Raw genomic sequence first — 14,495 nt, forward strand, 5'->3', positions numbered from 1 at the left:
CACGCACAACTTCCCACTACTGTCCTTGACCGGCCCCAATCTTACTCTAGTCATTCTTTTATTCCTGACATACCTGTAGAAAGCTTTAGGGTTTTCCTTGATCCTGCCTGCTAAAGACTTCTCATGTCCCCTCCTGGCTCTTCTTAGCTCTCTCTTTAGGTCCTTCCCGGCTAACTTGTAACTCTCAAGCGCCCTCACTGAGCCTTCACGCCTCATCTCTACATAAGCCTCCTTCTTCCTCTTGACAAGAGATTCAACTTCTTTAGTAAACCACGGTTCCCTCGCTCGACCACTTCCTCCCTGCCTGACAGGTACATACTTCTCAAGGACACGCAGTAGCTGTTCCTTGAACAAGCTCCACATTTCAATTGTGCCCAGCCCCTGCAGTTTCCTTCTCCATCCTATGCATCCTAAATCTTGCCTCATCGCCTCATAGTTGCCTTTCCCCCAGCTATAACTCTTGCCCTGCGTTATATACCGATCCCTTTCCATCGCTAAAGTAAACGTAACCGAATTGTGGTCACTATCACCAAAGTGCTCACCTACCTCCAAATCTAACACCTGGCCTCGTTCATTACCCAGTACCAAATCCAATGTGGCCTCGCCTCTTGTTGGCCTGTCTACATACTGTGTCAGGAAACCCTCCTGCACACATTGGACAAAAACTGACCCATCTGAAGTACTCAAACTATAGCGTTTCCAGTCAATATTTGGAAAGTTAAAGTCCCCCATAACAACTACCCTGTTACTTTCGCTCCTATCCAGAATCATCTTTGCAATCTTTTCCTCTACATCTCTGGAACTTTTTGGAGGCCTATAGAAAACTCCCAACAGGGTGACCTCTCCTTTCCTGGTTCTAACCTCAGCCCATACTACCTCAGTAGACAAGTTGTCATCAAATGTCCTTTCTGCCACCTTAATACTGTCCTTGACTAACAATGCCACACCTCCCCCTCTTTTACCACCTTCCCTGATCTTACTGAAACATCTAAACCCCGGAACCTGCAACAACCATTCCTGTCCCTGCTCTATCCATGTCTCCGAAATGGCCACAACATCGAAGTCCCAGGTACCAACCCATGCTGCAAGTTCACCCACCTTATTCCGGATGCTCCTGGCATTGAAGTAGACACACTTCAAACCACCTTCCTGCCTGCCGGTACACTCCTGCAACCTTGAAACCTTATTTATGACCTCACTACTCTCAACCTCCTGTACACCGGAGCGACAATTCAGGTTCCCACCCCCCTGTTGAATTAGTTTAAACCCTCCCGAAGAGCATTAGCAAATTTCCCCCCCAGGATATTGGTACCCCTCTGGTTCAGGTGTAGACCATCCCATTTGTAGAGGTCCCACCTACCCCAGAATGAGCCCCAATTATCCAGGTATCTGAATCCCTCCCTCCTGCACCATCCCTGTAGCCACGTGTTCAACTGCTCTCTCTCCCTATTCCTCGCCTCGCGAGGTAACAACTCTGTTTGTTCTCGCTCTAAGCTTCCACCCTAGCTCCTTGAATTTCTGCCTTACGTCCCCATCCCTTTTCCTACCTATGTCGTTGGTGCCTATGTGGACCACGACTTGGGGCTGCTCCCCCTCCCCCTTAAGGATCCCGAAAACACGATCCGAGACATCACGGACCCTGGCACCTGGGAGGCAACACACCAACTGCGAGTCTCTCTCGTTCCCACAGAATCTCCTATCTGTCCCCCTAACTATGGAGTCCCCAATGACGAATGCTCTCCTCCTCTCCCCCCTTCCCTTCTGAGCAACAGGGACAGACTCTGTGCCAGAGACCTGTACCCCATGGCTTACCCCTGGTAAGTCGTCCCCCCCAACAGTATCCAAAACGGTATACTTGTTTTTGAGGGGAATGGCCACAGGGGATCCCTGCACTGTCTGCCTGTTCCCTTTCCGTCCCCTGACTGTAACCCATCTACTTTTTTCCTGTACCTGAGGTGTGACTACCTCCCCGTAACTCCTCTCAATTACCCCCTCAGCCTCCCGAATGATCCGAAGTTCATCCAGCTCCAGCTCCAGTTCCCTAACACGGTTTCCGAGGAGCTGGAGTTGGGTGCACTTCCCGCAGATGAAGTCAGTGGGAACACTAGTGGTGACCCTTACCTCCCACATTCTACAGGAGGAGCATACAACTGCCCTAACATCCATTCCCACTGTTCTGAATTCCCAAACAGACAAATTAAAAAAAAATCGTTCTTAAAAAGTGGAGTGATACATATAATTTTCCAATCCAAAGGACAGTTCCTCTATCCAGCAGATCTTTTACCGTTCCTTTGTCTGCCCATCCGTTTTACTCTCTTTCTGAGCTCCATCTCCATCTATTGTTTACTCCTCCCCCTAACCCCACCCCATCTTCAGCATATATACCAACCTTTGCCTTGCCATAATCAATTCTGAACAGGGTCACTTGCCATGAAATATTAATTTTGCTTTCCCTCCACAAATGATGCCAAACCTGCTCAGTTTCTCCAGCAACTTCCATTTTCATACCAGGTTTAGTATCATAGAATCATACAGTACAGAACAAGTCCTTTGGCCTATTGAGTCTGTACCACAGAAGAAAAGACTTATACCTACACTAGTCTCACTTTCCCACACTAGGCCTATATCCTGAAAGTTATGGCATTTCAAGTACGCATCCAAGTCTTTTTAAAAGTGTAGAGGTTTCCCACCTTATCTACTCTCCCAGGCAGCGCCTTCCAGACCTCCATTACCCACTGGGTGAAAACGCTTTTCCTCAAATCCCCTCTCAACCTCTTGCTTTTCACTTTAAAACTATGCCACTTTTATTGACCTTTTGACTAAAGGTAAAGCTGCTTTCAATTTACCGGTCCATAGCCCTCAATCTTATATATCTCTAACAGTATAGCTTGTTGTCCGGTAAGCATCAGAACATGTTGGTCTAAGAAAGCATTCTTTGAACTCTTTATCTAGGGTACCTTTACCTATCTTACTTTTCCAGTGAATAGGTAGACTACTGCAGAATTGACAAACATGAAATTGATAAACAGGGCTATGAATGAGCATCAGATTTAAAGAAAAATCCTATCGAACAAAGTGATTTATACATCTGGGTGACCGCCACTTCACATTAAATAGAAAATTTAGACACTGATTTCTCATCACTCACCAGTTTATATAGCATTTCGGAATTTTTAGTCTCAGTTTGAGGTGCTTTTGATAGCTGCCTCAGAAATATAGATACTTGTGTGCAGAATCCCAATTGTTCTGTCCCTACAGGTCCTTTTCCTACACCAGTAAATTCCACTTTATAACCAAATTTATTTCCAATGTTCAAAGACCTGAATGTGAAACAGAAAATTTAAATTACACAGAATGTAATAAATGTTCCCAGTTCAGACAGAAGACTGTCTTCAACTTAAGTTTTGTAATGCACAAGAACTAAAATTCAGATCACTTGTTGCAACTGGTCCTGTACTCTACTGCCCTGTTCATCATTACTCTGTAATGATCCCAGCTGATTTCATTACTGGACAAATCAGATCTCAGGGAGAAACCTGGCTCGATGGATCATATTTTGCTCTGTTTTGATTTTAACATACTGGTCTCTTGTTGAACTGTAAGTGTACAATGCTACAGATTTGGCTTTAACAATAAAACAGAAGCTTATTAAAAAAATGAAATGAAGACAACAAGACACAGGAGCAGATGTAGCTCATTCCTTCAGAAGTAGTTTAGTGAGTCTATACTGCCATTTAATAAGACCATGGCTGATTTGATAATCCTCAATTCCACTTTGCTATCATTTTGCCACAACCCTTGATTCCCTCAATGATTAAAAATCTGTCTATCTCAGCATTCAATATACAAGATACTTAATGACCGAGCATAGACAGCCCTCTGTGGTAAACACCCCCAGAGATTTAATGCCCTCTGAGTGAAGAACTTCTTCATCTGTCTGAAAAGAATAACCCCTTATTCTGAGATTGTGCCCTCTATTCCTAGTGTCTTCCACAAGGAGAAATAACCTCCTCGCATTAACACTATCAAATCCCCTAAGAATTGTTTAGTTAGAACATAGAACAGTACAGCACAGTACAGGCCCTTCGGCCCACGATGTTGTGCTGAACTTTTACCCTAAACCTAAGGTCTATCTAACCTCCACCGCTACCTTACGCTATCATCTATATGCCTATCTAATAGCCGCTTAAATGTCCCTAATGAGGCCGGCTCCACTACCCTCTCTGGCAATGCATTCCACGCCCCGACGACTCTCTGAGTAAAGAACCTACTTCTGACGTCTCCCCGATATCTACCTCCTTTCACTTTAAAACTACGTCCCCTCGTAAAAGCTACCTCCACCCCAGGAAAAAGTCTCTGGCTGTCTACTCGATCTATACCTCTGATCATTTTGCACACCTCTATCAAATCACCTCTCATCTTTCGTCAATCTAAAGAGAAAAGCCCCATCTCTCTCAACCTTTCCTCGTAAGACCTTCCCTCCATTCCAGGCAACATCCTGGTAAAACTCCTCTGCACCTTTTCTAACACTTCCACATCTTTCCTGTAATGAGGTGACCAGAACTGGACATAATACTCCAGACGTGGCCGAACCAGGCTTTGGTATAGCTGGAGCGTAACTTCACAGCTCTTGAACTCAATCCCTCTATTAATGAAACCTAACACACCATACACCTTCTTAACAACTCTATCCACCTGGGTGGCAGCTCTCAGGGAACTGAGAACATGAACCCCAAGATCCCTCTGCTCTTTCACACTGCCAAGAATCTTTCCGTTAACCCTGTATTCTGCTTTCAAGTTTGTCCTTCCAAAATGAATCACCTCACACTTTTCAGGGTTAAACTCCATCTGCCACTTCTCAGCCCAGCTCTGCATCTTATCAATGTCCCTCTGCACTGTCCACAACGTGACCCACCTTCATATCGTCCGTGAACTTGCTAATCCACCCTTCCACTCCTTCATCCAAATCATTTACAAAAATCACCAGTAGAAAAGGATCCAGAACAGATCCTTGCGGTACACCACTCGTAACTGAGCACCATGTTGAATATTTTCCGTACTCTACCACCCTTTGTCTTCTAAGGGCCAGCCAATTCTGAATCCATTCTGCCACATTTCCCCCTAACCCATGCCTCCTTACTTTCTGCATGAGCCTACCATGGGGAACCTTATCAAACACCTTACTTAAATCCATGTATACCACATCCACTGCTCCACCTTCATCCACATGTTTGGTCACCTCTTCAAAGAATTCAATAAGGTTTGTGAGGCATGATCTACTCCTCACAAATCCATGCTGACTATCATGAATCAAACTGTGCCTTTCCAAGTGATCGTAAATCCTGTCTCTCAGAGCCCTTTCCAATAATTTGCCCACCACTGACGTAAGACTAACTGGTCTGTAATTTCCGGGGTTATCCCTGTTCCCTTTTTTGAACAAGGGAATGACCTTTGCCTCTTTCCAATCTTCCGGCACTATACCCATGGACAGTGAGGACGAAAAGATCATCGTCAAAGGCCCTGCGATCTCGTCCCTCGCGTCCCATAGAATCCTTGGATAAATCCCACTGGGCCCGGGGGACTTATCTATCTTCAACTTCCTCAGAATTCCTAGCACATCTTCTTTACTAACATCAATCTCCTCTAGCCTACCTGCCTGTTTCACAACGTCCTCCTCTACAACTAGATCCCTCTCAGTTGTGAATACTGAAGAAAGGTATTCATTAAGGACTTCTCCTATCTCTTTAGACTCTGTGCACAAATTCCCTTTACAATCCTTGATCGGCCCTACCCGTTTTCTGGTCATTCTCTTGTTCTGCACATACGTGTAAAAAGCCTTGGAGTTTTCCTTGATCCTATCCGCCAAGGTTTTCTTATGCCCTCTTATAGCTCTCCTAAGCCCTTTCTTCAGCTCCTTCCTGGCTAACTTGTATTCCTCTAGAGCCTTTACTGTTCCTCTTTTCCTAAACCTTACATAAGCATCCTTCTTCCTCTTAACCAGTCGTTCGACCTCTCTCGAGAACCGTGGCTCCCTCACTCGACCGCATCTTCTCTGCCTGCTAGGGACAAACATATCGAGCACATGCAGTATGCATTCCTTAAACAATCTCCACGTTTCTGTGGTGCTCTTCCCTGACAGCATCTGTTCCCAATTTATGTTACCCAGTTCTTGCCTAACCAAATTGTAATTACCCTTCTCCCAATTGTAAACTTTACCCTGCTGTATGTACCTATCCTTATCCATGACTATCGTGAAAGAAACAGAGTTATGATCGCTACCGCCAAAATGCTCTCCTACCAACAGGTCCAACACTTGGCCCTGTTCGTTGCCAAATCCCAAGTGGCCTCTCCTCGTGTTGGTCTATCTACATACTGTGTCAGGAATCCTTCGTAAACGCACTGGACAAAATCTGCTCCATCTAAACTATTACAACTAAAATGTTTCCAACCAATATTTGGAAAGTTGAAGTCACCCATGACTACAATCCTGTGACTTCTGCACCTTTCCAGTATCTGCCTCCCAATCCGCTCCTCTACTTCTCTGCAACTATTAGGAGGTCTGTAAAAAACCCCCAACAAAGTGACTGCTCCTTTCTTGTTCCTGACCTCAACCCAAACTGACTCTGTAGACTCTGTAGTTCAATAAAGTTGTCTCTCATTCTTCTGAAATCTAATAAATACAGGCTCAACTGACTCAACCTCTTCTCATAAGGCTACATTACAGGTCAGGTGTCAGATCTCTTGGTGGGAGAGCATTTCGGTGATAGTGATCACAACTCCCTGACCTTTACTATAGTAATGGAGAGGGATAGGAGCAGACGGTATGGGGAAGTATTTAATTGGGGGAGGGGGAATTACAATGCTATTAGACAAGAAGTACGGAGCATAAATTGGGATCAGATGTTCTCAGGGAAATGCACGATAGAAATGTGGAGGTTGTTCAGGGAGCAGTTGCTACAAGTACTGGATAGGTCTGTCCCACTGAGGCAAGGAAAGGATGGTAAGGTGATGGAACCTTGGATGACAAGACATGTTTAACACCTAGTCAAGAGGAAGACAGAAGCTTACTTAAGGTTGAGGAAGCAAGGATCGGACAGGGCTCTAGAGGTCTATAAGGTAACCAGGACGGAACTGAAGAATGGATTTAGGAGAGCTAGAAGGGGTTATGAGAAAACCTTGGTGGGTAGGATGAAGGAAAACCCCAAGGTGTTCTATACTTATGTGAGGAACAAGAAGATGGCCAGAGTGAGGGTAGAGCGTTTCAGGGATAGTGGAGGGAACTTGTGTGTGGAGTCAGAGGAGGTAGGGGAGGTCCTTAATGAATACTTTACTTCAGTATTCACCAGTGAGAGGGACCTTGATGTTTGTGAGGACAGCAGGAAATAGGCAGACATGCTCGAACTGGTTGTTGTTAAGAAGGAGGATGTGCTGGAAATTTTGAAAAACATAAGGATAGATAAGTCCCCTGGGCCAGACGGGATATACCCAAGGTTGCTATGGGAAGCAAGGGAAGAGATTGCTGCCCCTTTGGCAATGATCTTTGCGTCCTCACTGTCCACTGGAGTAGTGCCAGAAGATTGGAGGGTGGCAAATGTCATTCCCCTGTTCAACAAAGGGAATAGGGATAATCCTGGAAATTACAGACCAGTCAGTCTTACTTCTGTGGTGGGCAAACTACTGGAGAGGATTCTGAGAGATAATATTTATGATTATTTGGAAAATCACAGTTTGATTAGAAATAGTCAGAATGGCTTTGTGAGGGGCAGATCATGCCTCACAAGCCTTATTGAATTCTTTGAGGATGCGACAAAACACATTGATGAAGGTGGAGCAGTGGATGTGGCGTATATGGATTTTAGCAAGGCATTCGATAAGGTTCTACATGGTAGGCTCATTGAGAAAGTAAGGAGGCATGGGATTCAGGAAAATTTGGCTGTCTGGGTACAAAACTGGCTGTCCAATAGAAGACAGAGGGTGAGGAAAGTAGATGGAAAGTATTCAGCCTGGAGCTCGGTGACCAGTGGAGTTCCACAGGGATCTGTTTTGGGACCTCTGCTCTTTGTGATTTTTATAAATGACTTGGATGAGGAAGTGGAAGGATGGGTTAGTAAGTTTGCCGATGACATGAAGGTTGGTGGAGTTGTGGGCAGTGTGGAGGGCTGTTGTAGGTTGTAACAGGATATTGACTGGATGTAGAGCTGGGCAAAGAAGTGGCAGATGGAATTCAACCCTGAAAAGTGTGAAGTGATTAATTTTGGAAGGTTGAATTTGAATGCAGAATACAGGGTTAATGGCAGGATTCCCAGCAATGGGGAGAAACAGAGGGATCTTGGGGTCCACGTCCATCGATCCCTCAAAGTTGCTACCCAAGTTGATAGGGTTGTAAAGAAAGCTATGGTGTGTTGGCTTTCATTGACAGGGGAATTGAGTTTTAGAGCCGTGAGGTTATGCTGCAGCTCTATAAAACTCTGGTTAGACCACACTTGGAATACTGTGTTCAGTTCTGGTCACCTCGTTACAGGAAAGATGTGGAAGCTTTCGGGAGGGTGCAGAGGAGATTTACCAGGATGCTGCCTGGACTGGAGGACAGGTCTTACGAGGAAAGGTTGAGGGAGCTAGGGCTTTTTTCATTGGAGCGAAGAAGGATGAGAGGTGACTTGATAGAGGTTTACAAGATGATGAGAGGCACAGATAGAGTGGATAGTCAGAGACTTTTTCCCCAGGGCGGAAATGACTATTACAAGGGGGCATAATTTTAAGGTGATTGGACGGAGGTATAGGGAAGACATCAGAGGTAGGTTCTTCACACAGAGAGTGGTGTGCGTGTGCAATGCGCTGCTGGCAGTGATAGTGGAGTCAGATAGTTTAGAGACTTTTAAGCGACTCTTAGATAGGCACATGGAGGATAGTAAAATGTAGGGGATGCAGGGTAGATTGACCTTAGTAGGATAATAGGTTGGTACAACATTGTGGGTTGAAGGGCCTGTATTGTGCTGTACTGTTCTATGTTCTATGTTGTATGTTCTACATATCAGGTTATTGAAACTTCTCTTGAATGCCTCTAATTCCAATATATCTTTCATCAGGTAAGAGAAACAAACTAATCACAACATTCCAACTTTGGTGGTACTAGTGCTTTCGTAAAACCTCACGACTTTTATCCTCCATTACCTTTGAAATAAAATCCAGCATTCTATGTATCTTCCCTTTTAACCACTGAACTTGAATGCTAGCTATTTGTGATTCATGGACAAGGACTCCCAAACTCCTCTCTTCTGTAGCTTCCTGCAGTTTCTGTAAATTTAAATAATATTCAGCTCCTCCATTTGTCCTGTCAAAGTGCATAACCTCACATTTTCCCACATTATATTCCATGCCAAGTCTTTGCCTATTCATTTCACCCATTCATATCCCTCTGCAGACTCTTTGTGTCATCCTCACCACTTGACTTTCCATCTATTTATCTGTCATCCACAAACTTGGCTACAGTACATCCACTTTCCTAATCCTAACCCAATTAATATATACTGTAAATATTGTGGTCTCAGCACTGATCCTTGCAGCACACCACTTATTACAGGTTGGTATCCTTAAGATTCCCCACCCCTCCTTATCCCAAATCTCTGTCTTTTATTAATTGACTAATTATTTATCCATGCTAAAATACTACCTCTAACACCATGGGCATTTATCTTAACAAGTAGCCTAATGAGTAGTATCTTTAAAAATGCCTTCTGAAAATCCAAATATATTGCATTCACTGCTTTCCCTTTATCTATCTGTTTGAATTTGTCAGATATGACTTGTATTTACTGAAGCCATGCTGATTTTGATTTAACATATTATGTATTTCAGCTATTTGCTCTATGGACTCTAACATTTTCCCAATAACAGATGTTCAGCTAACTGACCCATAGTTATCTGTACTGTTTCCTTCTCTTTCTAAATAAAGATGTTACATTGGCAGTTTTCCAAACCTCTGGGGCTTTCCTGGAAACTAAAGATTCCAGGAAGATAAGAGTCATAGAATCATAAAATCATAAAATCATACAGTACAGAGTTCTATAGTCCTGAAGAATATAGAGAAAGTAGGAAGGAGTTCAAACTGGGAGTCAGGAGGGCTACAAGGAGCTATGAAATGTCCTAGGTCACCAGAGTTAAGGAGAATCCCAAGGCATTTTATTCATATGTTAGGAGCAAGAGGGTAGTTAGGGAAAGAGTAGACCCCACTCAAGGATAAAGGAGGAGGTTATATGTGGAGCCAGCAAAAAAGGTTGAGATTCTTCATGAGTACTTTACATTGGTATCAACCAAATAGAGGGACGTGAGCCCAGAAACATCAAAGATAGGAGCAGGAGGAGCCCATTTGGCCCTTTGAGCCTCCTCTGCCATTCATCACAATCATGGCTGATCATCCAACTCAATAGGCTAACCCTGCTTTCTCCCCATAACCTTTGATCCCATTCACCCCAAATGCTATATCTAGCTGCCTCTTGAATACATTCAATGTTCGAGCACCAACTACTTCCTGTGGCAATGAATTCCACAGTCTCACCACTCTTTGGGTGAAGAAATGACTCCTCATCTCCGTCCTAAATGGTCTACCCCAAGGTTGTTAAGGTTAGGGAAAGATGTGAAAATCCTCTTGTGCAGGTCAACATAACGAAGGAGGAAGTGTTGGGTGTGTTGAAATACATTTAAGGTAGACAAGTCCCCATGATCAGATGGGATCTATCCTAGGATACCTCGGGAAGCATGGAAGAAATAGCTGAGACGTTAACAGATATCTTTGCATCCTCTTTGGCCTCAGGTGAGATTCCAGAGGACTGGAGAACGGCCAATATTGTTCCTTTATTTAAGAAGGTAAACGGAGCTAATCCAGGTATTATCAGGTTGGTGAGCCTGATGTCAGTGGTGGGGAAACCGTTGGAGAAGATACTGAGAGACAGGATTTATTCAGATTTGGAAATGAATGGATTTGTTAGTGATAGGCAGCAAGGGTTTATGTAGTGAATGTTATTTCTTAATAAATTGATTGAGTTTTGTGCGAAGGTGACAACAATGATTGATGAGGGAAGGGCAGTAGATGTCGTCAACATGGACTTTTGTAAGGCATTTGACAAGGTACCTCATGGCAGGCAGATCCGGGAAGTAGACTCTCATTGGATCCTGGATGAGCTAGCTAGATAGATACAAAACTAGCTTGGTCATAGAAGATAGAAAGTCGCAGTGGAAAGGTGCTTTTCAGAATGAAGATCAATAGCTAGTGATGTTCCACAAGGATCGCTGCTGGGACCTTTGTTGTTTACAATATATAGAAATGATCTTAGAGGAAAATGTAGGTGATCTAATTAGTAAGTTTACGGATGACACCAAAATTGGCAGAGTTGCAGATAGTGAGGAGGATTGTCAAAGGATACAGCAGGACAGAGAGGTTGTTGACTTGCTCGCCGAGCTGGCTTGTTTCCATTTAGATGTGTGATCAGCATGCCAGGTAACATTATCAGTGAGACACAAAAACAAAGTTGCTGGAAAAGCTCAGCAGATCTGGCAGCATCTGTGCAGGAGAAAACAGAGTTAACGTTTCGGGTCCGGTGACCCTTCCTCACTGGACCCGAAACGTTAACTCTGTTTTCTCCTTCACAGATGCTGCCAGAACTGCTGAGCTTTTCCAGCAACTTTGTTTTTGTTCCTGATTTACAGCATCCGCAGTTCTTTTGGTTTTTATTATCAGTGAGACCTCTGATTAAGTGATGTTGTTCTACTGTGCTTGGAATTTATACTGTCCACAGTACGCCCTAACACACTGGCCACACTGCCCTACATCAAGAACATGTCAGAACTGACAACGAGACTCGTACGACCACTAGGAATCATGATAGCACGTAAGCCCACAGCCACTCTATGACAAACACTCACAAGGATTAAAGACCCCATTTCCACAACACGTGGAACCAACGTAGTTTACAAAATACCATGCAACGACTGCCACAAACAATAAATCAGACAGACAGAAGGAACTAGCTATCAGAATACATGAACATCAGCTAGCAGCAAAACGAAACAACGAACTTTCCTTAATATCTGTACATTTGGACAATGAAGGCCTTCAGTTTAACTGGGACAAGGTAACCACAGTAGCCCAAACTAAACATAGACATGCACAAGAATTCCTAGAGGCATGGTTCTCAACCCATAATGCAATCAACAAACATACAGAATTGGACCCCGTATACAAACCTATACAGAACAAAACCGGAAATGACACTACTCATCATAACGGACCAGACAGTATAAATTCCAAGCTCAGTAGAACAATATTGCTTCATCAGAGGCCTCACTGATGATGTTACCAATCACGGTGATGAAATGTCTAAACGAAAACAAGTCAGCTCGGCTAGCAGGTCAACAACCTCACCCACAACCCAAGCTACAGATCTTTGCTAAAACCTTAAGCAGGACACAGAGATTGCAAATTTGGATACAGAAATGGTAGATGGAATTTAATCTCAACAAAATCGAGGTGATGCATTTTGGAAGATCAAATTCAGGCGCGAACAATACAATAAATGGCAGAACCCTTAGGAGCATTGACGCACAGAGGGATCTGGGCCACAGGTGGATAAGGTGGTCAAGAAGGCATTAACCATGCTTGCCTTCATCAGTTGGGGCATCAAATATAAAACTTGGCAAGTAATGCTACAGCTGTACAAAACTTCATTTAGGCCAAATTTGGAATATTGCGTGTAGTTCTGTTTGCCACATTACCAGAAAGACATGGATGCTTTGGAGAGGGTAAAGAAAGGACTCATCAGGATGTTGCCTGGTCTAGAGAGTTTTAGTTATGAGTACAGGTTGGATAAACTTGGATTGTTTTAACTGGAAGCATGGAAGCTGAGGGGCAACCTGACAGAGGTCTACAAAATTATGATAGGGTGAATAGTTAGAGGCTTTTTTCCCCCAGGGTGGAAAGGTCAACTACAGTAGGTTCAAGGTGAGAGAGGAAAAGTTTAGGGGAGAAGCGTGGGAAAATTTTTCACACAGAAGGTGGTGAGTGCCTGGAACGGACTATTGTTGGAGGTGGTGGAAGCAGGAACGTTAACAACGTTTAAGATGTATCTTGATAGACGTAAACGGAAGGCGAACAGAGCAATAGAAACCATGCATGGGCAATAGGTAGCAGATCTAAATAAGGCTAGGAATTGGTGCAGACTTGGTGGCCCAAAGAGCCTGTTCCTTTGCTACATTTTATTGTTTTGTATTATTGTAGAAGGGCCCCTTCAGCCCATCAAGTCTGCAGCAACAAAAAAACTACGTAAATCTACACTTTTCAGAATTTGGCCCACAGCCTTGAACTTTATGACTATTCAAGTGCTTAAAAAGTACTTTTTAAGGGTTGTAAGGTTTCTTGCCTCAACTCCCCTTCCAGTTTTTCACTACCCTCTGGGTGAAAAAGAATCCTCAAATCCCCTGTAAACTTTCTGCTTTTCACCGTAAAAATTATACCTCTGTTATTGACCTTCCAACTAAGGGGAACAGCTGTTTTCTATGCACCCTCTCCATGCCCCTCATAATCTTATATACCTAAATCAGGTCCTTTCTCAGCCTTCTCTGCACCAAACAAAACCTCAAGCTTATCCAGCCTTTCTTCACAGTTACAAAAACAAAGTGGCTGGAAAAGCTCAGCAGGGCTGGCAGCATTGGTGAAGGATAAAACAGAGTTAATGTTTCGGGTCCGGTGACCCTTCCTCAGAGCCCATCCTGGTGAATCCCCTCTGTATTCCCTCCAGTGCAATCACATCCTTTCTATACAGCAGTGACCAAAACTGCACACAGTACTCCAGCTGTCGCCTAACTAAAGTCCTGTACAGTTCCAACATAACCTCGTTGTTCTTATAATCTATGACTCGACTAATAAAGGCAAGAATCCTGAATGCCTTCTTCACTCCCCTATTAACCTGTCCTGAATCAGGAAACCAAGTGTGGACAGAGAAGAAAGTTATCTCAGAGTACAACAGGACCTTAATCAGATGGGCTGATAGGCTGAGAAGTGGTAGATGGAGTTTACTTTAGATAAATGTGAGGTGTTGCATTTTGGTAAGGCAAATCAGGGCAGGACATATACGCTTATACGACTATACAGGAGGAAGGTGATGGCCTAGTGGCATTATCACTGGATTGTTAATCCAGAGACCCAGGTAATGTTCTGGGGACCTGCGTTCAAATCCTACCATGGCAAATAGTGGAATTTGAATTCAATAATTAAAAAAAATCTGGAATTAAGCATCTAATGATGATCGTGAGTCCATTGTTGATTGTCAGAAAAGCCCATCTGGTTCACTAATGTCTTTTGGAGAAGGAAACTGCCATCCTTACCTGGTTTGGCCTATATGTGACTCCTGAGCCACAGCAATGTGCGTGACTCTAAACTGCCCTCTGGGCAATTAGGGATGGGCAATAAATGCTGGCCTAGAAAGCGATGCCCTCATCATGTC

At 43.8% G+C, this 14,495-nt stretch overlaps 1 protein-coding gene across 1 annotated transcript in view; it reads right to left on the reverse strand.

Moving 5' to 3' along the window:
* Positions 1-3,109: 3,109 nt before the first annotated feature.
* Positions 3,110-14,495, reverse strand: part of henmt1 (HEN methyltransferase 1) — a 71,773-nt gene continuing 60,387 nt past the window's right edge. Inside the window, exon 6 of the mRNA XM_048601577.1 lies at positions 3,110-3,320. Coding sequence (XP_048457534.1) covers positions 3,110-3,320 — 211 coding nt within the window. The remainder of the gene's footprint in view (positions 3,321-14,495) is intronic.

Source organism: Rhincodon typus, chromosome 10 (genome assembly GCF_021869965.1).
Source record: "Rhincodon typus isolate 14 chromosome 10, sRhiTyp1.1, whole genome shotgun sequence".
NCBI classification, from domain to species: Eukaryota; Metazoa; Chordata; class Chondrichthyes; order Orectolobiformes; family Rhincodontidae; genus Rhincodon; species Rhincodon typus.